Genomic DNA, 26,671 nt, shown 5'->3' with positions numbered 1-26,671 from the left:
TGCCTTTTCGTATAAACTTTCAGTAATTTGTTTTGTGAGTGTGGCTATTTTGCTTCTGTAGTGTCTCGTTTGTTCAATGGTTATTTACTTGTAACTCTGGGTTGTCTGATGCTGTTCAGCGTTGATCTATTGCAAAATGTAGTGATATTTTGTTGAGTGCCTTTCGCCTGTTTTAGAGAGTTTATGCCTTTTTAGTTGGCTTGTTTCGGTAATCTTTGCGATAGCTGCAAATAACTTCTTTTCTTGAAACAACGTTTGTGCAAGTATAATTTCATTTATTTGGTTAAAGGTTGTCTTTTATTCTCTTACATTCTTGGTGATTAAAACCCTAGCATCAAATTCACTTGTTTCGAGTCACACACACGGACGCAGACGTAATAATTGTTATAAGTTGTTACAATGTGCTGCTTCAATGATCAAGTTATTAGTTTTAACTTACTCCAACTGCTAATGAAACTGCTTGCTTTTGTTTGTTGTGTGCTTTTCTTAGTTGTGCAATGGTTGATTACATTCAGTGTAATTTAAATGATTTTCACCTCTCTCGGTTTTTACAAACAAGTTACAGTGCCTTCAATTAATTGGGAGAAAACAGAAACAGTTGCGCCGAAGTCTTTTAAGCTTATCTTCAAAATAGATAAGTTTTAGATTTTGAAACTTTCCCACCCGCGGGAGTTACCGAGGGTGCGAGTCGCGAGTAGAACGAAAAATTACAACAGAAATTTGCGCTAGCCTCGAGCCGCTTTAGTTCTCCCTAACCTTTACTTGATTAGCTATTTAAGAAATTATACAACTGACTAGAGATGGTAGAGTTTCTTGTTCTAATGAACACATTCAACTATAAACAAACTTTGTTGTTCGTCTGGTGTGGGAATTCTCCTCGATAATTGAAAGAAAAAAGGGAGGAAATCATATTTTTGCTGCTCGTTGAGGGTCGAAGGGAAATTCCGTGTTATATTCCAAAGAAAAAAAAAGGCAGAAGATTCCAGCTCTGCTCTGGTCGTTGAATAGAGATATTCTAATTAGTTAAGTTAGTAGTGGAATCCTTGCGGATCCTTGTAGAGTCTCTTCTCTTTTTTGCTTTTCTTTTACACTTAGGAAGGTGAGTGTATGTGTGTGTTTTTTTTTGTGTAAGTGTGTGTACCAGTGTAGGTTTGTGAACACGAGAAACATCAACCGCGAGTTTGTTCATTTTCTTCATCTTGTTCTTCTTCACATGTGGGTGCCGCATGCCGCTGTTCGACGAGGAGCTCCAGTTTGGGCTCCAGAAGGAGTAGGAGGACTCGTTATCCTGCTGGGTACTGCAATGTTCTATTTTCCGCTCGGCTGCTTGTTATTTATTGATGAGATCAGAGATTGCGAACGCCTGGCTGCTTATTCCTGCTTGAGGCCATTGTTGGTGGCTTTGTCGCTGGCGAGTTGCGCCTCCCGTCTGCTGGACTGAAATTTGCAAGAAGACAAAAAACGACAAATTAGACAGGCTAATTAATCACCACAGTAAGCTTGATCGGGTTTCATACCTGATACCATATCACTAGCCGGCCGATGAGCATGAAGGTGAACACCAGGGCCGGACCGCACCGCTCGAACGGATCGCTCACCATGTAGTGCGAGTAGACGGCCAGGAACATCAGCATCAGCAGCGTCACGTTGGCCACGTTTTTCACTTTATCTGTGGGAATCGAATTGAAAAAAGTTATTGAATTACAATTTCTAGATGCTATCTAAAGTACCGTGCGGCTCCACCATAATGTACAAATGTCCCATTATTTTTTAAACTTTTGATAAAAAAATGTATTGGAATCACATGAAAATGAAAATTCGGTCAAAATCTAGATCAGAAAAAAGTTAATCTTTTTTTGGCTAAGGCCAAGTACGCACGTCCGTGTTTTTTATTTTCTCACTTTTAACATCAAATTCGAGTTCTGCGACCCAATTTTAAAAATGAAGTGATTGATAACCTGTTACATTACAAAATGCGTTTCATCACGTCCATTTTGACCGCCATCTTGGATTTGTAATTTCAATCATTTTAGAATATTTTTGAGGTCAAAACAAGACACAGCAAAAAAAAAAATGTGATTCGGTTATTTATTGTTGCATACGCAAGAAATGGACATCCCTCGTCAGCTAGACTCACTGGTGGTAGCAAAGCTACCACACAGATGATGTCACAAGAGCTCGACATCCACCAAAAGAGCTCCAGCCGCCATCGCGCGCAGCCAGCGCGTTTGGCGCTGCTAGTTTTAATTCGTTGTACTGTTTAGTTATTTGTTTAATAAATGTAGTTTTAATGTGTAATTATTGTCTTTGTGCCTCGACCATCACCACCTCGTTCACCCAAGTCGAGGACACAAAAGTGGCGACGAGGATTTTCGGACGTTGCCGAATGGCATGTTTCGCCGACGTCCGGAACCTGCGCGGGGAGGAAGCAGGAAGAACACTGGCCAGCCGGGACATCGTCGACAGGAACCAGCGGATCGTCAGCTGTGGTTGCCTGTCGTCGGCACGGAGTCGCCGGTAGCAGCTGATTCTCGATCCTCCACCATCTGCACCGGGAGCCAGAAGGAGCTCAGCAAACAGCAATGGCGCCACGACTGTCAACAGGAGCAGTTCAAGGTGGGCCATCAGGGCTGGTTTGGAGAGGTCAATCGAAGCTTTGGAGCGCAATCCCTCCTCGGCAGCAACGTCCCGGTGGCAGCAGCAGCATCAGCAGGTCAGCATCGGTATCAGCTTTGGATACCTCACCTGCTCGCACCGCGAGCTTCAGCAACGACCGTCATCACGGACGGGTCCTACATTAGCATGCGCACACACACACACAAACACACACTGCGACTCCACACCTATCGCAGTTGCAGTACACAGGCCGAGGTTCAGCACACGAAGGGCTCTGCAGCATCACGCCAGGAGGCAGGCCGTTGGAACCACCTGCACCTGCACAGCGAGTCGCACGACCAGCTATCATCCACCTGCGGAATTCTGGTCCAGAAGATGACCCGCCGCCGTTCAAGGGTCACAGCAGCAGAAAACGATCATCGCGTGATCAACAAAAACAAACTGTTTGTCGACTGCATCGCACCCAGTCGGTTTGATGTCTGGAAGATCGCCAAGTTCAGAAGGAGTCTGCCAAAAAGCGAACTGGTTTGACTCGGACAGTGGCGGTGAAGCAGAACGAACGTGCCTACGCAGTCGACCATCAACCGTATTTCCTGCTGTTCGGCTCCCTCGACGTCTCAACGCAGATCGTCTAGATGGTGACGCCGGAACAGGAATTTAAGGGGGGAGATGTTGCATACGCAAGAAATGGACATCCCTCGTCAGCTAGACTCACTGGTGGTAGCAAAGCTACCACACAGATGATGTCACAAGAGCTCGACATCCACCAAAAGAGCTCCAGCCGCCATCGCGCGCAGCCAGCGCGTTTGGCGCTGCTAGTTTTAATTCGTTGTACTGTTTAGTTATTTGTTTAATAAATGTAGTTTTAATGTGTAATTATTGTCTTTGTGCCTCGACCATCACCACCTCGTTCACCCAAGTCGAGGACACAAAATTTATACAAGTGAAATTTTTCCAAAGACTTGTTTCGACATTTCATTTAACATAATTGAACATTTTGAATAAATCTTCAACTGGAACCGGAATTCCGGATTCACCGAAGCTGGCCAAAACTGGGCATCTGGCCACTAACTGAGTTTTTTACATCTTCAGAGTGTTATTAATTCAAGTGTGCCGCGCGATGTATTTGACAATTGCATCAATGCACCAACATTGGGTCATTATATGGCCACTTTGAACCGGTTCCATGGTCCCCGGAGGCCTTGGCCATATCATGCAATTGTAAATAGTTTATTCCCAAACATCTCAAATCACCGAAAAAAAACCTACCCCAATGCAATCCGGAATATCTCCGATAAACCTGGACCAAATTTTTCGTTCTTCCGTCAGTGTAAACTAGAAGCAATTGGGTTCTAAAGCCCTATGGCAATTTTTATGTACAACGATAAAAAACATGATTAAAACCCATTTCTGATCACTGCCAAAAAATTCGACAAGTCAACATTTTTTCGATGGATCAACTATGGTCCCCTTGGAACGAGCTGTCAAGTTTGACCTTTTCTGTCAAGAAGGGCCGTGAAGTTAACTTTTAAAAATTGAATTAAAAATTCATTTTAAATCCTTTGTGGTCGTTCAAAGGGTCATTGCACTCAGAAAAAATAAGCTTTATCGTTGTGAACAATAATATCGCAAATTAAAGCTTAATTTTAGGACCCAATTCCGGATCTTTTGCAACGGAAAACATCCTATTTGGTTGGTTCTATCAAAAGTTAAAAGGATTTTAAAATAAAATCAACTACCTGAAGTACCGTAAACCGGGGTGACTTTGATAGGATTTCAATTAATTTTTGTAATATTTCCCAACTGGAAATGTTTTTCTCAAGATTTTTATTTTTAAAACATGTACTGGGGTAGGCCACACAAAGTTCATGCACTATTTCTGGAAAAAGTTATTTTTCTATAATGTTCAGAAAAATAGTTACGTTAAAAATTCTCATTTTAAATTCCGGAGTGACTTTGATAGTCATAGTTTTTCTTGTTAAAATCAAATTATAGGTGTTCAAACATCCAAAAATACCAAAAATTCAATGTTGCCAAAGTGCCTCTAATGTTGCAATCAAATGAGATACATTTTTGGCTTTTGCACCAAGATTTTTGTTACAGATTCGTCGCTCTCGTGCTAACTTGTCGATTCTGTGATATTCAATAAAAACCGAAAAAAAACTCAGTAGGTACATTGTTGTTACTTTCCATATGAAAGAAGTTTTAATTTTGTCGTGCTATCTTGACACAGCTTGAAAATTGATGTAAGTGCGACAATTGGCCAAAGGGATTTCAGTTCAGAACGCGTTTGACACAGGTACGAGCACGACTACCGTAAACAACCTACCGTAATTAAAGCATGTTTGTTATTGTTTACATTGTGTGCTCTCGTTTTTGTTTATTCAAGATCAAACATTAAAATGTGTTTTTCTCGGAACGTCAAACAGCGACGTACGACAACTTAGCACGACGGCGTCGAGATATGTTAGTATTTTCGAAACTACGGGAACTATCGATATATTTTTTATTCATCCCCGAAGCGATTTACAACAAAATATGCCTATTTTTACAATTAGATTGTTGAAAGTTCACTTCGGATAATCAAATCTTTGGATAATCGAATCACGAAAAACTTTTTTTTTCGTTGTTTTATTTTATATTGTATCTCATCCACAGAAAGTGAGTTGTGGCGCTATAACCACGGCAAATAGTGTCCAGGGCATTTGTGGAAATACAATGTCCCATCCCAGAGGGTCCCGGAGCACCAAAACTTCTTAGCATGGTGCTCCCAACGATTAATTACCCAAACAAACAGGAACGAGAGCGGGGGATCCCCACGTTTCTTCCTCCCCTGTAGATTCAGAAATGTATTGTTGTTTGAACATTCGTGCTTAAACTCAATATGCTTCAACAAATCATCTTTGCGGTAAACTTTACGCAGTTGGCCTGGCCGCTTTAACGTTTTGTGATGTTTCAATGCAATCTATTGCAATGGGGCACTGCAAATGTTTATAATGACAAGAGGATGCTAGGCGTTAATCAACCTAAGGCATTTTCCAGGATGCCCTCGAAAGACTGGCTGTGCTAGGGTTAGATTAGATCAGATTAGATTATTTCATATTGTCGAACTTAAAAAGCATGACCCCTAAACTACTCCAAAGAGGTTTAGAATTTTAAATCCAAGATGGCGGCTAAAATGGCGATGATGAAACATTGAAAAATGCATTTGGTAATGTTAAGGCAATCAACTACTCATATTTGACTAAAATGGGGTCAAAGATTGCGATTAAACTTTCGGATAATCGAAACATCGGACAATCGAGGCTTCGGATAACCGAGTGTAAAATGTACATTATTTTCAAAAAATCCACATAATAACATAATGGAGGAGACGCCTGGTGCTTCAGCGGAATCATTTTTAAACCCAAAGTTAATCAGTTAATCACTTACGGCTGGGAATGAGTACCATCGCGAGGCCACACAGCACCTCCAGGCCGCCGACGGACCGGCGGTACCACTTCGAGGGCAGCTTGAAGTCGAACAGCGTCGAACACGGGAACACCTTTGCGTATTTGACGTAGTTTTTGCGCTGAAATGAGAGAAGATGGGAGAGCCCGGTCAATTTGGTGGTATTTTACGTGGTTTGTTTGGGCGTTCCCGATCGAAACCGGGGTGATAAATTAACGGCCGATTAATGGGTCGACGAGGATCGATGCGGTGATTGACGCACGGAATGAGGGTCTAATTTTGGAACGAGATCCAATTTCGGGTTTGGAATTTGGTGGAGAGGCTGGATCGTGTTGGGTGTTTAATGAAAGGTTCTCTGAAATTTGAATTTGAAAATTGACCAGTTGACTTAAAAATAGATCACACTTCCGAGCAATCCACATTCCATGGAGTCACGCCATGCCTAAGTTGCGTTCATCAAATACCACCCGTCTCCATCAATCCAAGAGCGCATTGACATTGTCATGGCAACCTACGCTACTCATTTGGTCGCCGCATGGGGTCGACAAATCCGGTGCCGGTCGGTCATTCGACGACAAATCCAGGGAGCGTCGTTGCGGTTATTTTTAACGATCGCGACGACGACGACAACGTCGCCGCTTGCTACGATCTGCCCTGCAGGTCAGCCAGCGTGTAGTCTGGCAACTCTTCAAGCCGCCTGCCGGTGACCATGGTCAACTGCGTTGGCTGATGTCACGGTTTACCCGTCTGACGTCACATCTCTGAAGAGAGAACGCGGGTTATCGCGCGTTCCGACACGAGGAAACCACTTGTGAGCATATAGGTTTTATAGACTTGTGAAGAGATCATGCTTAGAAATTCCGGAGAATCCCCGGCGATAAATATTTCAGCACATCCACTGACGGTCGACCTTGTCGACTGAGCGGCGTGTGTGTGGTGTGAATCGGAAATCAAGTCGATCAAGTCGAGATTTGTTTACAGTACGGTCAAAGAGTTCGTAAAAATGTAGAAAAACAAATCAAAAACGAGAAAAAAAATATTTCACGAAACGTCCCCCGCGAGAGAGAGAGAGTGCGAGAAAAATGGGGCAAAGAGAGAGTTGTCTGTCCTCCGCGTACCTTGGACCTGTCGCAACCCCCGCCACGCGTCTCTCAAAGTGGGTTTTGTATTTTTAATTCGACAAGAGTCCCCAAGGGAAGGAAATAAATGACCCTAAACACTCCTCCGTCCAAGGCGGAAAAAAAGTTGGAACGCTAACTTCAACTCGCTGGTTCTCAGCCAAAACTCAACCAATCTGGATGATTCCTTTTTCCAGAGATTTGTACGGATCTCCAGATGAGCCTAGAACTTTGCAGATCTCGATTTGATCAATCCTCTAATAACTACGACTAAATTAGTCGGAGCAACTTTTTTTCCGCGTGTATTTCCGAAAAACGACTCAAGCGGGAACATTTTTGCTACGCTGCAAAAACACAATAACTTTGCTAAAATGTTAGCAAAACCCATAAAATTATATATCAAAATTTCCGTTATGATCTCAGGATTATGATGAGCTTCTCAAATTTCCATTATTTTAACAAAAAAAAATCACAAAACTACGTAAAACTACAGAAAAAATAAAAATGTCTCATTTTATGACTAGAACTTTATGGTAAAATCATTGATTTCATTGATTTTTATGAAAATGTTTCAAATGATCTAAATTATATGTTTCAGAATCATTCTGAGTGTGTTTTTTCCTGAATACTACAAAATTTTACCAAAACTACGTAAAATACAGAAAATTTGATACATTCCTTTAGAACTTTATTTGCTTCATGATAAAATCATTGATTTATTTTATGAAAATGTTTCAAATAATCTAAATTACAAGTTTCCGAATTATTCTGAGTGTGATTCTTACTGAGTACTACAAAATTTTACCAAAACTACGTAAAATACAGAAAATTTGATACTTTCCTTTAGAACTTTATTTGCTTCATGATAAAATCATTGATTTAGTTTGTGAAAATGTTTCAAATGATCTAAATTACAAGTTTCCGAATTATTCTGAGTGTAATTCTTCCTGAATACTAAAAAAATCTTCCAAAACTACGTAAAATACAGAAAATTTGATACTTTCCTTTAGAACTTTATTTGCTTCATGATAAAATCATTGATTTATTTTATGAAAATGTTTCAAATGATCTAAATTACAAGTTTCCGAATTATTCTGAGTGTGATTCTTACTGAGTACTACAAAATTTTACCAAAACTACGTAAAATACAGAAAATTTGAAACTTTCCTTTAGAACTTTATTTGCTTCATGATAAAATCATTGATTTAGTTTATGAAAATGTTTCAAATGATCTAAATTATAAGTTTCCGAATTATTCTGAGTGTGATTCTTCCTGAGTACTACAAAATTTTACCAAAACTACGTAAAATACAGAAAATTTGATACCTTCCTTTAGAACTTTATTTGCTTGATGATAAAATCATTGATTTAGTTTATGAAAATGTTTCAAATGATCCAAATTATAAGTTTCCGAATCATTCTGAGTGTGTTTCTTCCTGAATACTACAAAATATCACCAAAACTACGTAAAATACAGAAAATTTCACAGTTCTGTAAAAAATCATCTGTTGTAGGAAAATTTGATAAATTTTTTTATGAAAATCTTTCAAAACACCCATGAGCAAGTCACTGAGATTTCGGTCATTTTATTTTTTGTTTTTTTAATCCGGCTGAAACTATTTTGGTGCCTTCTGTATGCCCAAAGAAGCCATTTTGCATAATTAGTTCGTTCATATAGTTTTTCATACAAATTTGTCAGCTGTCCATACAAAAATGATATTCGAAAATTCAAAAATCATTTATCATTTGATGAAATTTTTTGATTGGTTTGGTGTCTTCGGCAAAGTTGTAGGTATGGAAATAGACTACACTGAAAAAAAGTAATACACGGTAAACAAAAATTTGGCGATTTTCAATTTCACTTTTTGTCACTAAAACTTGATTTGCAAAAGACACTATTTTTTTTTTATTTTCTGATATGTTTTAGAAGACTTCAAATGCCAACATTTCAGAAATTTACAGAATGGGCAAAAAAAAATCTTTGACCGAGTTATAAATTTTGAATCAATATAGATTTAAAAAAAAATCGAAACATTCGTCGCAAAAATGTTTCAACTTCATTTATCGATGTAAAATCGAATTTTCAATCTACAAGTATGTTAGTGATTTTTTTATATAGTGCACCGTTTTTAAGTTATAGTCATTTTTAGGTAACTTTTTTGAAAAGAAGTCGCAGTTGTTCATTTTTAAAATTAGTGCCCATATTTTTGAAAAGCTGAGAAAATTTTCTATATTTTTGAACTTTGTTGATACGACCCTTAGTTGCTGAGATATTGCCATTCAAAGGTTAAAAAACAGGAAAATTCATGTTTTCTAAGTCTCACCCAAACAACCCACCATTTTCTAAGGTCGATATCTCAGACACTAATGGTCCGATTTACAATGTTGGAATATGAAACATTTATGAAATTTTTCGATCCTTTCGAAAAAAAAATTTTCAAAAATTTAAAATCAAGACTAACATTTCAAAAGGGTATAATATTGAATGTTAGGCCCTTTTAAAAATATTTTCAGCTTTTCAAAAATATTTTTTTCAAAGGTGGGCAAACATGGGCACTTATTTAAAAAAATGAATAACTGCGACTTTTTTCAAAAAAGTTACCTAAAAATAGCTTGACTTGAAAACTTGCACTTTATAAAAAAAATCACTGAAGCTCTTTTTGATTGCAAATTCGATTTTACATCGAAAAATGAAGATGAAAGTTTTTTTGCGAACAATATTTCGATTTGTTGAAAAAATCTGTATTGCTTCAAAAAATCATAGCTCGGTCAATGATGTTTTGTCCATTCTGGAAATTTCTGAAAAGTTGGCATACATATCAAGTTGGCAAACATATCAAAAAAAATAAATAAAAATAGTGTTTTTTTTGCAAATCAAGTTTTAGTGACAAAAAGTGAAATTAAAAATCACCAAATTTTTTTTACCGTGTATCATTTTTTTTTTTCATATCCCTACCTACAACTTTGCCGAAGACACCAAATCGATCAAAAAAATCCTTCTAAAGATACACATTTTTTAATTTTCACATTTCACATATCATTTTTGTATGGACAGCTGCCAAATTTGGGTGTGTGTGTGTGTGTGTGCAACCAACCAAACGGGACCACGCGGTCGCTTCTTACAAATTGAGTTGTTTCCATGTATTTTTAGATCTACATTCTATACATGCAAATAACTCGCATAGGCATTTGGAAGGTGTTAGCTCTGCCGAGCTTCGGTGACCCATTTCTACACTGGCTAGCCGAGCGCGAGGTACTTCAGCTTTTATCGACAAGCCCCGCCCTGAAGAACGTTTGGACCAATCGGATTCAAACGTTATTTAGAACTTCCGAACCCTTGTCAAATGGACAAGGACCCAGCGCGTATATAGTTGATAGTAACAGTATTCCTAATTCCAGTCATAGCTCACGAAGTCGCGAAGGCATAGTGGTTAGCATTTTTGCTTACCAATTCAAAGGACGGGGGATCGAACCCCGACTCCGAGCGACTTTGATTTTTCGTTCATGTTCAGAGTTTCAAGATTTATATTTCCTATACTTTCTCGTTGGGAGCAGATGGGAATCGAACCCAGTTCGCTTACAAAGCGAACACCGTGACCAGTAAGCCACGGCCGCTCCTTTTGTATGGACAGCTGCCAAATTTGTATGGAAAATTAAATGAACGAACCAATGCTGCAAAATTGCTTCTTTGGGCATACCGAAGACACCAAAATAGTTTCAGCAGGATTAAAAATACAAAAAATAAAATTAAAGAAAAAATACTGATTCTGTAGAGAACTGCTCCCATACAGCTTCCAAAACAATGCTCTACATTCTAATACCAACATAAAATTATAAAAATTATAAAACTTTCTGTATTTTACGTAGTTTTGGTGATATTTTGTAGTATTCAGGAAGAAACACACTCAGAATGATTCGGAAACTTATAATTTGGATCATTTGAAACATTTTCATAAACTAAATCAATGATTTTATCATCAAGCAAATAAAGTTCTAAAGGAAGGTATCAAATTTTCTGTATTTTACGTAGTTTTGGTAAAATTTTGTAGTACTCAGGAAGAATCACACTCAGAATAATTCGGAAACTTATAATTTAGATCATTTGAAACATTTTCATAAACTAAATCAATGATTTTATCATGAAGCAAATAAAGTTCTAAAGGAAAGTTTCAAATTTTCTGTATTTTACGTAGTTTTGGTAAAATTTTGTAGTACTCAGTAAGAATCACACTCAGAATAATTCGGAAACTTGTAATTTAGATCATTTGAAACATTTTCATAAAATAAATCAATGATTTTATCATGAAGCAAATAAAGTTCTAAAGGAAAGTATCAAATTTTCTGTATTTTACGTAGTTTTGGAAGATTTTTTTAGTATTCAGGAAGAATTACACTCAGAATAATTCGGAAACTTGTAATTTAGATCATTTGAAACATTTTCACAAACTAAATCAATGATTTTATCATGAAGCAAATAAAGTTCTAAAGGAAAGTATCAAATTTTCTGTATTTTACGTAGTTTTGGTAAAATTTTGTAGTACTCAGTAAGAATCACACTCAGAATAATTCGGAAACTTGTAATTTAGATTATTTGAAACATTTTCATAAAATAAATCAATGATTTTATCATGAAGCAAATAAAGTTCTAAAGGAATGTATCAAATTTTCTGTATTTTACGTAGTTTTGGTAAAATTTTGTAGTATTCAGGAAAAAACACACTCAGAATGATTCTGAAACATATAATTTAGATCATTTGAAACATTTTCATAAAAAAATCAATGAAATCAATGATTTTACCATAAAGTTCTAGTCATAAAATGAGACATTTTTATTTTTTCTGTAGTTTTACGTAGTTTTGTGATTTTTTTTTGTTAAAATAATGGAAATTTGAGAAGCTCATCATAATCCTGAGATCATAACGGAAATTTTGATATATAATTTTATGGGTTTTGCTAACATTTTAGCAAAGTTATTGTGTTTTTGCAGCGTAGCAAAAATGTTCCCGCTTGAGTCGTTTTCGGAAATACACGCGGAAAAAAAGTTGCTCCGACTAATTTAGTCGTAGTTATTAGAGGATTGATCAAATCGAGATCTGCAAAGTTCTAGGCTCATCTGGAGATCCGTACAAATCTCTGGAAAAAGGAATCATCCAGATTGGTTGAGTTTTGGCTGAGAACCAGCGAGTTGAAGTTAGCGTTCCAACTTTTTTTCCGCCTTGGTCGTTCGTGTAAGTACGGGATGCCTTGGACGGAGGAGTGTTAATAGGACCGTGGGTTGGGAGATTCCTCAAGTTCATTGGTACGAATACCTTTGCGGTGAAGAGGATTACAACCGTCGCCAGTGTCCGGTAATTGAGACATAACAAGGAATGTAAAATCAAAAAGAGTGTTTTGTTTGAAAAAGATTGATATTAATTTTAACCGATGATCGACAATTAACAATTTACCCGCAGTCGTGAATACTTGCGAATGTTTATAAATAACCGAAACATTGCTCTTGGTTCAGAATGGATCAGATTTTTTTTGTCGGTACGTTTCAGTCTTCACTCTTTTCACACATCTTATTTTTGAGATGAAATCCTGTCAACGTCATCGCGTCATATGGTTTTGTATCACCGTCAAACGCAAATAGATCCAGTTAAGGAACTGGTGCTGTGTGACGAGATTACATAATGCACTCAGCATTGAGTATTTTTAGTGGCTGAGTGGAGAAACTGTTTGACTGTAAACACATGTCATGTCACGTGGGCAAATACAATCGATTCTAAATTGTTTAAGATGCTGTTACACTGAAACCCCGATGGTTTCACACCAATTGTTGTCAAACGAATGGGGTCTCTTTTTAGTTTGACACCCTCTTTACACGGAGCTCACACACACTACCAAACGTTTGGTTTGATAGTAAGTGTGAGTCTTGTGTAAAAAGTGACAGTTCGTCACTTTTTAATTTGACTTTGACCAACCAACGGGGTACAAACTAAAAAAGTGTCAAACAAAAAAGTGACCTTCCACTGGGGGTTGAGTGTATTTAATTAAATACAATTTGATTTTCAAAGTTTCAATGCTTTTTGACTGGACATATTAAGCAAACCAAATTTAAAATGCCTTTGTGCATTGATATTATTTTTTTGAATTAAATTTCATTGCAAAATAAAAACAGAAGGTTTTGGAGAAATAAATGTGAACATTATTATTGCATACTAAAATACTGAAAAAAAAAACAAGATTCAAGAATAGGTGAGTTAATCACTAAACAAAACTGATTCAATTTCCTGAAAAAGAAATTTCATCATAAATAACTTCAACGGTTTTCGACACTTTTCTTCGAAATGTTCTTGTACAATATGTTAGTCATTGATCAACCATTCTTCGAATTTCCTAATTGGGGAATTATTTTCCCCAGCACTTGATGTACGTGTCCCGAGAGGGTTGCACAACATATGTGAGAAAAAGGTTTGAATACGAAATGAGCACTCGTAAATTATCCACGATTTATTTTCATTTCGGTTCCAATACATAAGCCTAATGCCAATTCGTTACGACTAATGGGAAATCGATTTGCTTGCGCTGGTTCGACGATTGCACACGCCCAAACTAGCCGTGGTCCAGTAAATTCCTGTTTCTCAAAATTGCACCAATCAAGGGTGTGTGGCAAGTGTTTTTGAACTTGAATTTCGTAAAGCCAACTTTCCTTCTCGCATGCCCTTTTCCATCGTCGTCGACGCGATCATAATTCACATGGTGTAACGTTTACCAAATTTCAAAAATAAACAAACCAACCTGATGCTTTGGCTAATCACGATACACACTTAACTGGTACGCCCCGATGTATAAATAAATCCCTTTCAGAGGTAAAGATGTATGCTCTGCTGTTTTGATCTTGAAATCGAACATTCACATCGGGAAATTTATAAGACACTTGCCACACATCCTCCCACACCCACTCACACAGACTCGGACACATTCAAAGAATTGCACTTGTTTCGTTGTATCTAGTTGAGGAAACTCTTCGGTTTACCCACCGACCAGCTGCGAGCATCATCATCGTTTCGGCAGATCGCCCATTTTTGGCGAGTTGTGCCATGTGCTGAGTACATAAATTAATAAATCTATAATAATAACCAACCACCAGTTTATGGGGAGCAAAAGGAAGCATTCGATATGGTGAATTAGACGGGTTCTAGCATTGCGTTCTGTTTGTATTTGGTACCTACTTCACAAAAACAAAACGCAATAAGTTCTTTATTTTGATTTTCTATGACCAAAGAAGACATCATGAGATCGTCCAAACAATTTTTACAGCTGAGCATTTCTCTACGAAAACGGTCTTTTTTCTTCAATTTTAATTTTTGTATTTTTTAATCCGGCTGAAACATTTTTGGTACCTTCGGCCATTTTGTATCGTTAGTTTGTCCATATAATTTTCCATACAAATTTGACAGCTGTCGTGAAATTTTCCGATCTATCCGAAAAAAATATTTTAAAATTTTTTAAACCAAAACTAACATTTTAAAAAGGCGTAATATTGAATGTTTCGCCCTTTTGAAATGTTATTCTTGATTTAAAAATTTTAAAAATATTTTTTTTGACAAGATCGGAAAATTTTACGAATATTTCATATTTTAACATTGCAAATCCAACCCATAATTGCTGAGATATCGACACTAGAAAATTGTGGGTTGTTCGGGTGAGACTTGGAAAACATCAATTTTCATGTTTTTAAACCTTTGCATGGCAATATCTCAGCAACTAAGGGTCATATCAACAAAGTTCAAAAAAGCAAAATATAGAGAATTTTCTCAGCGTTTCAAAATATTTTTTTAAAGGTGGGAAAACATGTCAATATCAAAAATGCTCGAGATTGTCCATCTACACGTCCTTCAAGTGCCCCATACTTGAATTAAATGAAATTTTGTTTCATTTTCGAGAAAAACGAAAATTAGTGTCAGAGGTCACTGTGGCTCTTACGGCTTTTTGAAAACTCACCCGAGATGTGCACTTATTTTTAAAAAAATTCAAAAAAGTCACCTAAAAATTAATTTAACTTGAAATCGATGCACTATATCAATTTTTTTTGTCCCGCCCTTGTGGATCAATCGGACCGCGCACTGGACTCACAATCCAGAGGTCGCCGGTTCGAATCCCGCGGCGGGCGCTCTAAAATTCTTTGTGTAAATATGGGTATTCGGCGCCGTCGCTCCGTGCCATACTTTCATACACTTAGGAGCCCAGGGCGGCGAAGTCCTTGTAGATAAAAAGGAAGACACTAGTGGTTGGTACTAGCAATGGTAATCATCAGCTATAAAGTCAACTTCGTTTTTTCATATCAAAATTTCACTAGACTACTTTTTGATTGCAAATTTGATTTTACATGCATGCATACATGATTTTACATGATTTTACTTACAATAATAAAGTGGACAAATTTTTGCGATCAATATTTCGATTTTTTGAAACAATCAGTATTGATTAAAAAATTCATAACTCGGTCAATGATTTTTTGCACATCCTGGAAATTTCTGAAAAGTTGGCATTTGATGTCCTCTAAAATATATTAGAAAATGAAAAAATAAATAAAAATTGTGTTTTTTGCAAATCAAGTTTAAGTGACAAAAAGATAAATAAAAAACCACCAATTTTTTTACCGTGTATCATTTGTTTCCAGTGTTGTCCTTATCCATACCTACATTTTTGCCAAAGACACCAAATCGATCAAAAAATTCCTTCAAAAGATACAGATTTTGAATTTTCATGCATCGTTTTTGTATGGACAGCTGCCAAATTTGTATGGAAAATTATATGGACAAATTAATGATGCAAAATGGATTCTTTGGGCATACTGAAGGCACCAAAAAAGTTTCAGCCGAATTATAAAATACAAAAAAAATCTAATGACCAAAATCTGAGAGAACTGCTCAGCTGTCGATACAAAAAGGCTATTAAAATATTCAAAAATCTGTATCTTGAGAACGGATTTTGTGATCGATTCGGTGGCTTCAGCAAATGTGTAGATCAGTGTTTCTCAACCTTTTGCGTTCCATTCCCCCCTTGGCTTATTTTTAAGAACTTCATCCCCCATTTTTCGTTATTTTCAAGGGTCAAACCTTAAATAATAAATTTTAGGAAAAAACTAATGTCGTTCTTACTAATCAAAGAAACTGGAAGTTGCATAGAATTGTCAAATAATGATTTATGTTTTATTTTTTGTAAATGCGTTTGAAGACATTGAATTTCTATTGAATCCTCATTCCCCCCCTAGAATGGCCAAATTCCCCCCCAGGGGGGAATTCCTCACCGGTTGTGAAACACTGGTTTAGATCTTTTGAGCTGTGGCACAAGTCAAAACTTATTCGGTAGCGTTTAGGGCAGGGGTGTCCAACCTTTTGGCCCTGCGGACCAGATCTGATTTTTCTAAAGCAGAGGCGGGCCGGAATTAATATTTGATAAAAGCTGAAAAAGTAAACGCTTTTTTTTTCAATTTTCTTATGATTCGGTTCTTTTAAAGCAAATACATAAAAGAAATAGTGTTGCAAATATGATTCATATATCTTGATTTTAAAAATGAAAAATAAAGATTACATTAAATTACAATTGGGTTCAAAGGCCGTGTTACGCTCCATACAAATATTTTTAAATTGATGGCAAATTTTATTACGAGGGGTTTGAGGGGGTCCAAAATTAATCCAAATCCAAATTTATAAATAATTATAATAATTATCATAATAAAAAAAAACGCTTCCTCACATCTAATAGGTGCAAAGATACCGGCTCTGAAAGAAAAGCAAACAGGAAAAATAAAAGTATTTTTTATACATCACCAAAATATTGTTGATTTTTTAAGTGCAAGTTAGGCCGTTGCAAATATTTTTCAAAATTTATTTCGCTGATTTTTTTTTTGTAAAATAAATCACCATAGATTTAAGCTGACATAATTTAGAACCAGTCTAATTCAGATCGCCACTTTCATGAGTGCACTGAAATTTATTCATATATACGCTGCTCAAACACCAGACTAGTCAATGCCGTGAGGAAATGCACTCTCGAAACACGATGTTTGCGTTATTTCTGTTGCTAATATCTCTCCGTCGAGAAATTCGATGGAGTAGATCTGTTTGAGAAAGTATTTGCTGGCAAGGGGACGCAGCATCCTTCACTGCACCAAATCCCACCTCCCCCGGAAACGAACCCATCCGTGGCGAGGCAGTTGCATCCCACTTGCATAATATGAGGCCGAGATATGTTCGCGTGCAAAGTGGTTGGATTTGAGACGGATTTTTTTTGTGTTTAGAATTTTTCCCACCCCAATTTTAGTTTCACAGTTTTGGCGGTGGACTTGCCCATGGTCTGTCAGCTGACCTTGGTTGGCTGTCGTGAGTGAGTGAGGAGTGGGCATCACAGAGCATCTTTGAGGATTTTGTTGTACAAATTTAAAATTAAACCCCGAAAGGACCACAAAACCAAAAAGAAGAAATACAATATTGTCATTGGCCGCGATACGAGGCGTTGAAAGTAATTTTTCGTGGGGGGAATTTTGGCTGCATTGTTTTGAATCGGGCATCATTTGTTGTTCGCTGTTTGACATCTTTATGGCTGATATTTTTGTTTGTTTGTATTTGGTTGCCACCCTGCTGTTACTGCTAATGGGAAAATTCAGGGACTATGTCACTGGCCGTATTTTCTAGTCGTTAATTATAACTGTTGGTCTAATGGCTAACAATGCCGGGCGGCCAATGTGTGTTACTAGAACATTGAACACAACTGAACTCTGAAACCGTCATTGATTAGTATGATGAAAATCTCATGAATGAGAAAAATACAATGCTAGTCTTGGTTGAGATAAATTCTAATACTTGTATTTAGTTTTTTTTGTTTCTTTCGACTTTTGATTTTGATCAATCTTTTCGGGGGCCTTGCCTATGACTACAGAAGTGATTTTATAATTATTTTTTTTATAATAATCGAGAAATCTTCAAAACGGTGGTTTTGGGGATTGGCAAGACATAAAAAAAATAGTTACTCAAAATCAGTTTGCGCTAAAGCATTTGAAAATTGTAATATTGACAAGGTTTTACTGGATCAAAAGTTAACACTTCAAAGGTCGCTGGTTCGAATATAGGGTTTTGATGACCCTATATATGTTAATTTGAATTTGCAATCAAAACGTAGTATTGAGAATATTTGAGCCGTTTTGCCTTCCTCACCTTACTGAGGAAAGGCTATAAAATCACTCGAAAAATGAACTTATTAATTCGATTTCGTAGACCCACCTTCACGTATACCTATCGACTCAGAATCATGTTCTGAGCAAATGTCTGTGTGGATGTGTGTAGGTGGGTGGACAAAAAATTGTCATTCGATTATCTCCGGACTGGATGAACGGATTTTGACCGTGTTAGTCTCATTCGATCCGTCTTGAGGTCCCATAGGTCTCTATTTAAATTCAGCAAGTTTAGTTAAGTACTTCAAAAGTTATGCTAAAAAAACGATTTTGGCGTAAGTCCGGAAGATTGTAAAAATGGTGGTTTTTGCAAGATAAACCCTATCAAAAGTTATTAGCAATTAAGTGTTATTTATACACTTTTTGGAGGCCGGATCTCAGATATTTCCAAAAAAAAACTATGTCCGGGTCCATCATGCGACCTGTCGTTAGTTAGATAATCGAAAGATCTTCCAAATTATCCTAGAACATCAAGGATCTGACAACCGTATCAAAAGTTATTAGCACTTAAGTGTTATTTATACACTTTTTGGAGGCCGGATTTCAGATATTGTGATAGAAATATTGTCTGAATCTTCCATGCAAACTATCGTTGAATAGGTTTTTTATCAGACCTTGCCGATGAGCCAGATATATTGAAGGTCTGCGAACCCTATCAAAAGAAATGAGTAATAAAGTTGATTTGTAAAACATGTTAAGGGGGAATGTTGCTATTTTTACTGAATGTATTGACTTTATTAATGTGAGGAAGGCACCAACCACTTAAAGGTGGATTAAGTAACGTTTTTCAAATACATTCACACAAAATTAAAATTAATTGGGTCCTAAAGCGATATGTAAATTTTTATGAACCATGGGTGAAAAACACTAACAAAAACTATTTCTGATAACATTTTTTCAATTTAATGCAAAAAAAAAATTACACGCAGGGATGGAATAATCGCAAAAAAATCTATTTCGCTTGCGAACTTTCTTCAACCGCGAAAGAGAGAGGAGGCAAATCACGCATAAGAAAATCGCTCCCGAAATTCTCCAAGAAAATCAATCTGCTGATGATTTTTTGTGAATTTCCTTGCCAGCACCACTTAAAAATATTTATTTCACTTTGTTTACACACATTGCCCATCAACTAAATGTGACAGGTCATTTTTCGACGTGTGACGTTATACTTGCAAGTGTAGTAGTGAAAAAGATGTTCCACCGAATAATCAAGATGATGACTTTTTTAGGTTCTTTTTACCGATCTTTCGTGCGCGAGAGAGGAGAGCCATGCTCCCTTTGGATTTTTTTCTCTTGATGAGCATTCAAAGATTTTCTATTGATGATGATTATTCCATCGCTGATTACATGACAACATTTTTTCTGTGGATCAACTATAGTCCTTTGGAACGAGCTGTCAAGTAGGACCTTTTATGTCAAGACGGGCCACGAAGTATTTTTTTCAAAATTGGTTTAAAAATCCATGTTTAATCATTTGTGGTCGTACAAAAGGTACTCAGAAAAATAAGCAGCTCGTTCCAAGGAGACCATAGTTGATCCATCTAAAAAATGTTGTCTTGTCATTATTTTTTTGCATTAACATGAAAAAAAAGTGATCAGAAATGGTTTTGATCGTGTTTTTTACCGTTGTACATAAAAATTGATATAGGGGCTTTAGTACCCAATTCAGTGAAAAATCAGCATATCTTGATTTTGCTAAGTTCAAATGAAAACAGCAATATTAAAAAAAATAAACTTAAGAAATCCAAAATAATGTGAGTTTTGCAAAAAGGTCAAACAGATGAAAAACCTACTGAATATCTCTGTTGTGTGTAAATTTTCAAGGCAAAAATAGTGACATCTTGTAGCAAGAGTGCCAATCAACAGAGTAGCCAACACTGCTTATATAGCTTCACGATCGGGTTAAGAGGATGCTACAAATCTGCTTTCATCACAGTCTGTGCTTTCATGTCATATTCATGGCTCATTATGCTTGTAAAACGACACATAAATTAAATCACATTCCCTTCAGTCAGTGTCCACTTAGTGGTCAAATGTGATTCATGAGTTTAGTTTTATCTAGTTTGGATTATCAAATTTCTAATTTTGGATTTTTAATTTGCTTCAAACTTATGCTTCATAAAATAGAGTTTAACAAAATTTCAAACTCTTCATACCATTAGAGCAATTATCTCCTCTACACACAGTCCTTCTGATAACGGCGCGTCGCAGGATAATTTTAGAATTTCTCAAACTGACACGACGCGACCAGAAGAAGACAAGCACGCGTTTCTGTCGTTGTCGTCGTCCTCTGCCAACGTGGAACCGTTTGCGTTGGCCGCAAGTCGACGCTTCGTGATTTCTTATGGGAAGGAATTGTCGCACGTACCGACTCACGACATCACTGCACTTCACGATCACCACAACAAAGTGTTCGTTTGGCACTGGGTTTGCAGGTGATATTTACTGTTGCCACACAGACTTAACCAAATTATTTTGCACCAAACCAGCGAAATTTCGGTTGTATTTATGTGTGACAATGACCGAAACTCGGAATGGCGGGATTTTTGAGATTTTTTTTTTCGGGGGGTGGATTTGTCGTGAGCAGAAAATATCATACGCCACGGCGGGACACGCGAAATTCTGTGGAGCAAACTAATTTTAACGAAAATAAAGAAACACAACCAAAACATACCATAAATATGAAATTATTTCTGAAAAGTGGTAAACTGGCGACGGCTTTTCGGCGGTCACTTAACCTCAAATGTAACAGTACAGAGTGCTGTGCGTGGTTTAAAAAGTAATCAGCCAATCCGTCCTACAGCTGATGAGCAAAATGAATGACGCACAACATGGTACGGTAGATAATACCGACTTAAACTGTGTTATTTGACGCACACCACATGGATTCTAAATACCGGAACGTGATACTACGATTAAGTCATTATACAAATCTTTAAAAAACCATAACAATTAAAGATCGAATAATCTTAAAATGAGAGAAGGTGAGGAACAACAATGAAACTTTCTCCCAAAAGTTCCAAAAGAAAATAAATTATTAAACGTGTTTGCGAGTATTTCACTGTTAACACAATTACAAAGTAATAATTTTGTTCTGTAATTGTGTTTATGTAGAAAAATTAACAGGTCATTTTTCGACATTTGGCGATCCACCTGCAATCCTGCAAATAAAGTATGAAAATTTGAATTTTACCTCGGAATCTCTAATCTCTAATAGTAGTTTATGCAACAAGTTGCAAACAGAGGATTTTTCAGCACGAGTCGTACATTTATCCAACGAGGTTCACCGAGTTGGATAAATACGACGAGTGCTGAAAAAATCAAGTTTTGCAACGAGTACCATACAACATTTTTTGTAATTTCGAAAAACACTCATTGAGTGAAATTTTAAGTCGAATTTTCATGTATTTTGTCAATAAATCGTTTAAATTAAAAAAATGTTGAAAAGTGGTACTTTTCGAAAAAAAGTGCTAAAAAGTTCAACTTTTCAGCACCCATTCGAGTGCTGAAAAGTAGAACTTTTCAGCATTTATTTTGAAAAGTGTTGCTATTCGATTCTGTTATTTTTGGTACAGAAAAGTAGGCTATTTCGTCGTTAAAGAATGACAGGAAAAGTAAGCAGATTCACGACGGAATTGCAAATTTTTTTTATATTTATTGTATTTTTTTTTTATTTTTTATAGATATTTCGTATATGAGAGAGGATCGACACGTTCTCTTTCAAATTACTCTTCTAGTGAGTGTCAAAAGAAACTCTTCTGATGACGGGTTATTGTGTTTTGTTGAGAAAGCTACAAGCTGGAAATTTGAATATACAGTCGACTCTCTGGTTGTCGATCTTCTCAATATCAATATTGCTCCAGCTGTCAATACATTTTTCAGTCCCTTCAAAAACCAACATTGTGAATAGCTTTAAAAAATATATTTGGATTTGGTTTATGGCGAATACAGCGGACCTTCTGGCCGTCGATCATCTCGATATCAATAATGCTCTAGCTGTCAATAAAATGTTCAGTTCTTCAAATAGATTGCATTGATTTACGATGTACCGACAACGAGAGAGTCCACTGTATTTTATTTTAAAATGAGTTGGTTTTCAACATGAGGGAGATGATATATTCTAAATGCATATTTTTAGCTCCAGGAAGCTCAAGTGTTCAAAGTTGGGTATACCAAACATATCATAACAAGTTGGCGAAAAAATGACTGTTATTGAAAAAGTGCTTTTTATATTCGTACAAAAAATTTACTTGGCTGGGGCTGCCTGAGTTTTCCAACCGAGTTCATATTCGCGATTTAAGCGTAGTACAACTACACAAGTAGGTCCTATAATCGTATTTAGATTGCTTATTTTATTACATATAAAGATAACGATTACTTATATGGGCTTAATAAAACTTTGTACATCAACAAATGTTTAAAATGAGTTCTTGAATAATTTGGAAAAAATGGATCACGACCTCTATTGACAGAAAGTTTCATTTGAAAATAAAAAGAAAGAGATCAGAAAAGCTGGATTCAATCCCAGTCAACCCCAGTTGCTTATAAAGTGTTATAAAGGCTTCTACCAGAAAAAAATGCCAGTTTTTTTTTTACGCAAAAAGAAAACAATTTTTCAACAAAATTTTTATATTAGGTCCTATTACAAAAATAGTCTTGATTTGATAATTCAGATTTTGTTTTGTTGAGCTTGAAATTTTTTTTCGACTGTTTGATTTTTTATCATATTGGACCAATAGTTTGCTGAGATATTGACAGTAGAAAATGGGGGAATGTTTGTGTGAAATATAGAAAACTTAAATGTTCCTTTTTTTATCCGCTTTATCTCAGCAATCAGAGGTTTAATCTTCTATGTTTTTAAGAAAAATGTATAGAAATCTTTTTGAACTGTTTTTTAGCTTTTTTATCATTTTTCTTTAATCAAAAATCGAACTGTGAGTGTCTCTATCACGAAAACGTCGGCAAAATTTTTGTCTGTGCGTGTCTATGCTTAAAAAATTGCATGTGTTTTCCTTGAAAACACATAAAAAATCCAAAATTTAGAAGTAAGGATTTTGGGGAATTGATTTCTTTGAACTTTTCCGAAGACACCACACTTATCAGACCATTCCGTAAAAATGTACGAAATGGATCGATTTCGTAGAGAATAGGGTCCTAATGCCCTATGTAAATTTTGATGTACAACGATTAAAAACACGCTTAAAAACAATTTCTGATCACTTTTTGTTTTATTTCACGCATTTTTTCCAAAATTTAATTAAAAATAAATTTTAAATCCTTTGCGGTCGTTCAAAGGGCCATTGTACTAGAAAAAAAAGCTTTATCGTTGTGAACAACAATATCACAAATTTAAGTTTTATTTTAGGACCCAATTGCACACATGTAAATAAGTCGATTTTACTAATACATATTTTTTCAAAAGTTCAAAATCTAGTATAACATTTCAAATGTACTAAAACACACAAATTGTTGTCTTTTTGAAATATTTTTTTTAAGCTTTAATTTTATTCAAATGTTTAGAAAATTTCTTGGAAAACTTCATCAAAATTTAACAATAAAAACATCATTCAACTGATTTTCGAATGATTATTTCATTCCACAGTCAGCTGTGAAAGATAAACATCAACTGTCTCGCAACTGAGTCCAATTGTCTGCCTTGAGTATTTTAAAAAAACGGAGCAATTACGCGTTGAAAAAAATTCGTTAGCCTTGTTGGTCAGAAAATATAGCTTTAAAGATAAAAAATATGCAATTTTCAAATTAAAATTTCTCGATTAAGCGCAAGCCAATTCTAACATTCCATCAAAATAATCATAAAAAAAAACTTTTGGAAATGAAAAAATATTTCCAATAATTGATATTTCAACATTTTGGTTTAATTCTGAGAGCAGATTCTGATTCAACGGACAAAATTAAACAGAAAAACATAGAGTTGGACAATCTTTGAATTTCGTTAGGGTGGTACTGTACACTTTGCCTTTGAAAAATTGTCATTTTCAAATATATGTATCTTGTAGAAAGCTAATAATCCCTTTTCAGCGTTAGCTAAAACTCTCCTTACGAATGAAACATAAAAATTGGCTCGCGCTTTTTCGAGTTATTTGAGATTTATACCTTAAAATGACTGTAAATTTTGACCAATTAATCCGAAATCAACTGTTCCAAAACGAAAATGTTTATTTTGCAAAGTCTCTAAACTTTTCAACCCTGTATTGCTACGTTAAATAAAAAGAGTTTTATGCTTTTGATAAAACTAGTCTTCCCTTTACTAAGCAATGTAATCCAGAAGGGAAAGATCGCCAGTTTTGTTGGTCCAAGCCGTGATTTGAACCCCGATCTTCCGCTCACTTGGCGAAAGCGTTACGGCTTCGTTACGTGGCTCGGTTGCAGCTATGAAATTTAAAATAGGTAGGTAAAATAACAGGAAACCTAAATAATTAAAAAAACACAGTTTTTACCGATGTAATATAATATTTTACATCAGCCAAGCTGTATTTGTTTAATTCTAACATTTTTCCGAAACAACTTCTCGATGTGTAGGTATTTTAGTTTTAATAAAAAATAAATTCCTTACTCAAACTAAACCAAGAGTTCCTGTTTCATTTGAAAAAAAAAGTCATAAAGGTATCTACTGAGCTTCAGCACGAGTGCCGTTTCATATCTAGGTCAGTACTTTATTAAATAGTCACCAGCCAATCTTGGGGTACAGGAAATTGTGTATCCGCTGCTGCTGAATAGCTGAATACCAGAGACGAGATCCTTTCGCCGTGGAGCTAGCCAGAACCATATTTGCCATTGCCATCCGCGACCTCGTAGTCTCGCATTTATATGCAAACAAGAACCCATCAATGATGTAAAAGCTGATTTAGGGTGGTATGTTTTAAAAAGGGTTTTAACAATTACATTTTTTTAAAGAAAATAAAAAATTATTAACTTAAAAAAACCCAAATAAAAAAGGTCACGAGGGTAGTTCTACCCCCCAAGCACACGAAAACACCCCGAAGGGTGGTTCTGTTTACATTCTTCCTTTTCCACAAACACACACACACACACAGCCACGTGCGAGTGTATGAATGTTTGCGCACACAGGGGCGTCGCGACGCCTCCTTCCTTGCTTGCGTAAACTCACCAGATCCCGGTGCAGTTCCTTGCTGATGTGGGGCGTCAGTTTCATGAGCCCGATAAAGATGAAGAACAACCCTAGCAGAATGGAGAGGCTCTTGAGGACGATGGAGCCCATCCGTTGGGTGTTTTGGGCGCTGCTGGTCACCGCCGCCGACGCCGGTCCGGCCGTCGTGGTTGTCATTTTTGCTGTGGTTGGTTTTGGCTACTTTTTTGAGATGTTTTACTTGGCGATTTTTCGGATGCTGCGAGACAGCGAAACCTTAGGTGTTGGTTTTGGTTTTTTGGATGTGTGAACTTTTTGCACTCTTTTGATGATTTTTATTTCTGCTTATTTTGTCACTGTGTGTGTCGCTTTCTTTTGCTACTTGAATTATTCGTATTTTTAAACTAAAAATCACAGAGAAATTTCGTCTGGTTCAGCTTTTTTTCTTTTGCTTCTTTGGCTCTTATGCACTCCTCACTGCCATCATTCTTTTGCTCTTCTCCACATTCTTGTACGGTTGATCGATTTTTTGATTTCGTTACTTATTTTCCTTGCGATGTCGTTTGAATTTTCCCCAAAAACACACACACACACTCTTTTGAGTGCTCTCTTCTTCTCTCCTGGCGACAAATTATCTTCTATCACTTGCAAATAATTGATGACACCAGAGTGAGCCCGAGAAAGAGTGAGAGAACGAGACGAAAAACTGCAGCCTCCTGTGGGCGGCGACAGAGGATGAAAAATTGGGAAAATTTTCGGCAAAAAGGGAAAATTCTGTCCCGCAGACGAACACACACTCGCACAATGACACACGCGCGCACGTCAAAAATAATCGATTTCCTCGGAAAACTGGCGCGCGGGTGCTAGACCAAAGTCCTTTTTCGTCCCTCCTCCGTTTGAGGCTAGGCGTCTTTGGCGCAGTTAGGGTGGTCCTGCCGGAATTCGAGCTGTAGGTCCGCGTGTCGTCGGGGTCGTGTTTCTCGTTCAAAGCTCTACATCACACTGACGGACGTCGACGTCGGAGAGCCACTTGGCAGAAGCCGCGCGCGGAAAACTCACTCACTCTCATCATCACATCATTACAGAATCAGACGGCGGCGGCGTCGCGGCGGCAGGGAAGGTTTTCCGACGACGCTGACCAAGTGAGAGAGATGTTTACTG

General features: G+C 36.7%; 1 protein-coding gene across 1 annotated transcript; it reads right to left on the bottom strand.

The window, feature by feature from the left end:
- Positions 1-4: 4 nt before the first annotated feature.
- On the bottom strand, positions 5-26,529 carry LOC6041046 (transmembrane protein 35A). Its single transcript, XM_038262849.1, has 4 exons — positions 25,532-26,529; positions 6,049-6,187; positions 1,518-1,669; positions 5-1,437 (listed from the first exon to the last, which is right to left on the bottom strand). The coding sequence occupies exons 1-4, from the start codon at positions 25,706-25,708 to the stop codon at positions 1,372-1,374; spliced, it is 534 nt and encodes a 177-aa protein (XP_038118777.1). The 5' UTR covers positions 25,709-26,529; the 3' UTR covers positions 5-1,371.
- Positions 26,530-26,671: the final 142 nt, after the last annotated feature.

The sequence above is a fragment of the Culex quinquefasciatus genome, chromosome 3, assembly GCF_015732765.1.
Source record: "Culex quinquefasciatus strain JHB chromosome 3, VPISU_Cqui_1.0_pri_paternal, whole genome shotgun sequence".
NCBI lineage: Eukaryota > Metazoa > Arthropoda > Insecta > Diptera > Culicidae > Culex > Culex quinquefasciatus.
Note: the sequence above shows the minus strand (reverse complement) of the source record. Positions and strands in the feature narration are given on the sequence as shown.

What these genes read in the sequence shown, in the direction of transcription:
- LOC6041046 (XM_038262849.1), bottom strand. Translation starts at nt 25,708, where the DNA reads ATGACAACCACGACGGCCGGACCGGCGTCGGCGGCGGTGACCAGCAGC. An exon ending in AGGAACTGCACCGGGATCTG is followed by an intron (nt 6,188 to 25,531) that starts GTGAGTTTACGC and finishes CTCTCATTTCAG; the next exon opens with CGCAAAAACTACGTCAAATA. An exon ending in GATGGTACTCATTCCCAGCC is followed by an intron (nt 1,670 to 6,048) that starts GTAAGTGATTAA and finishes CGATTCCCACAG; the next exon opens with ATAAAGTGAAAAACGTGGCC.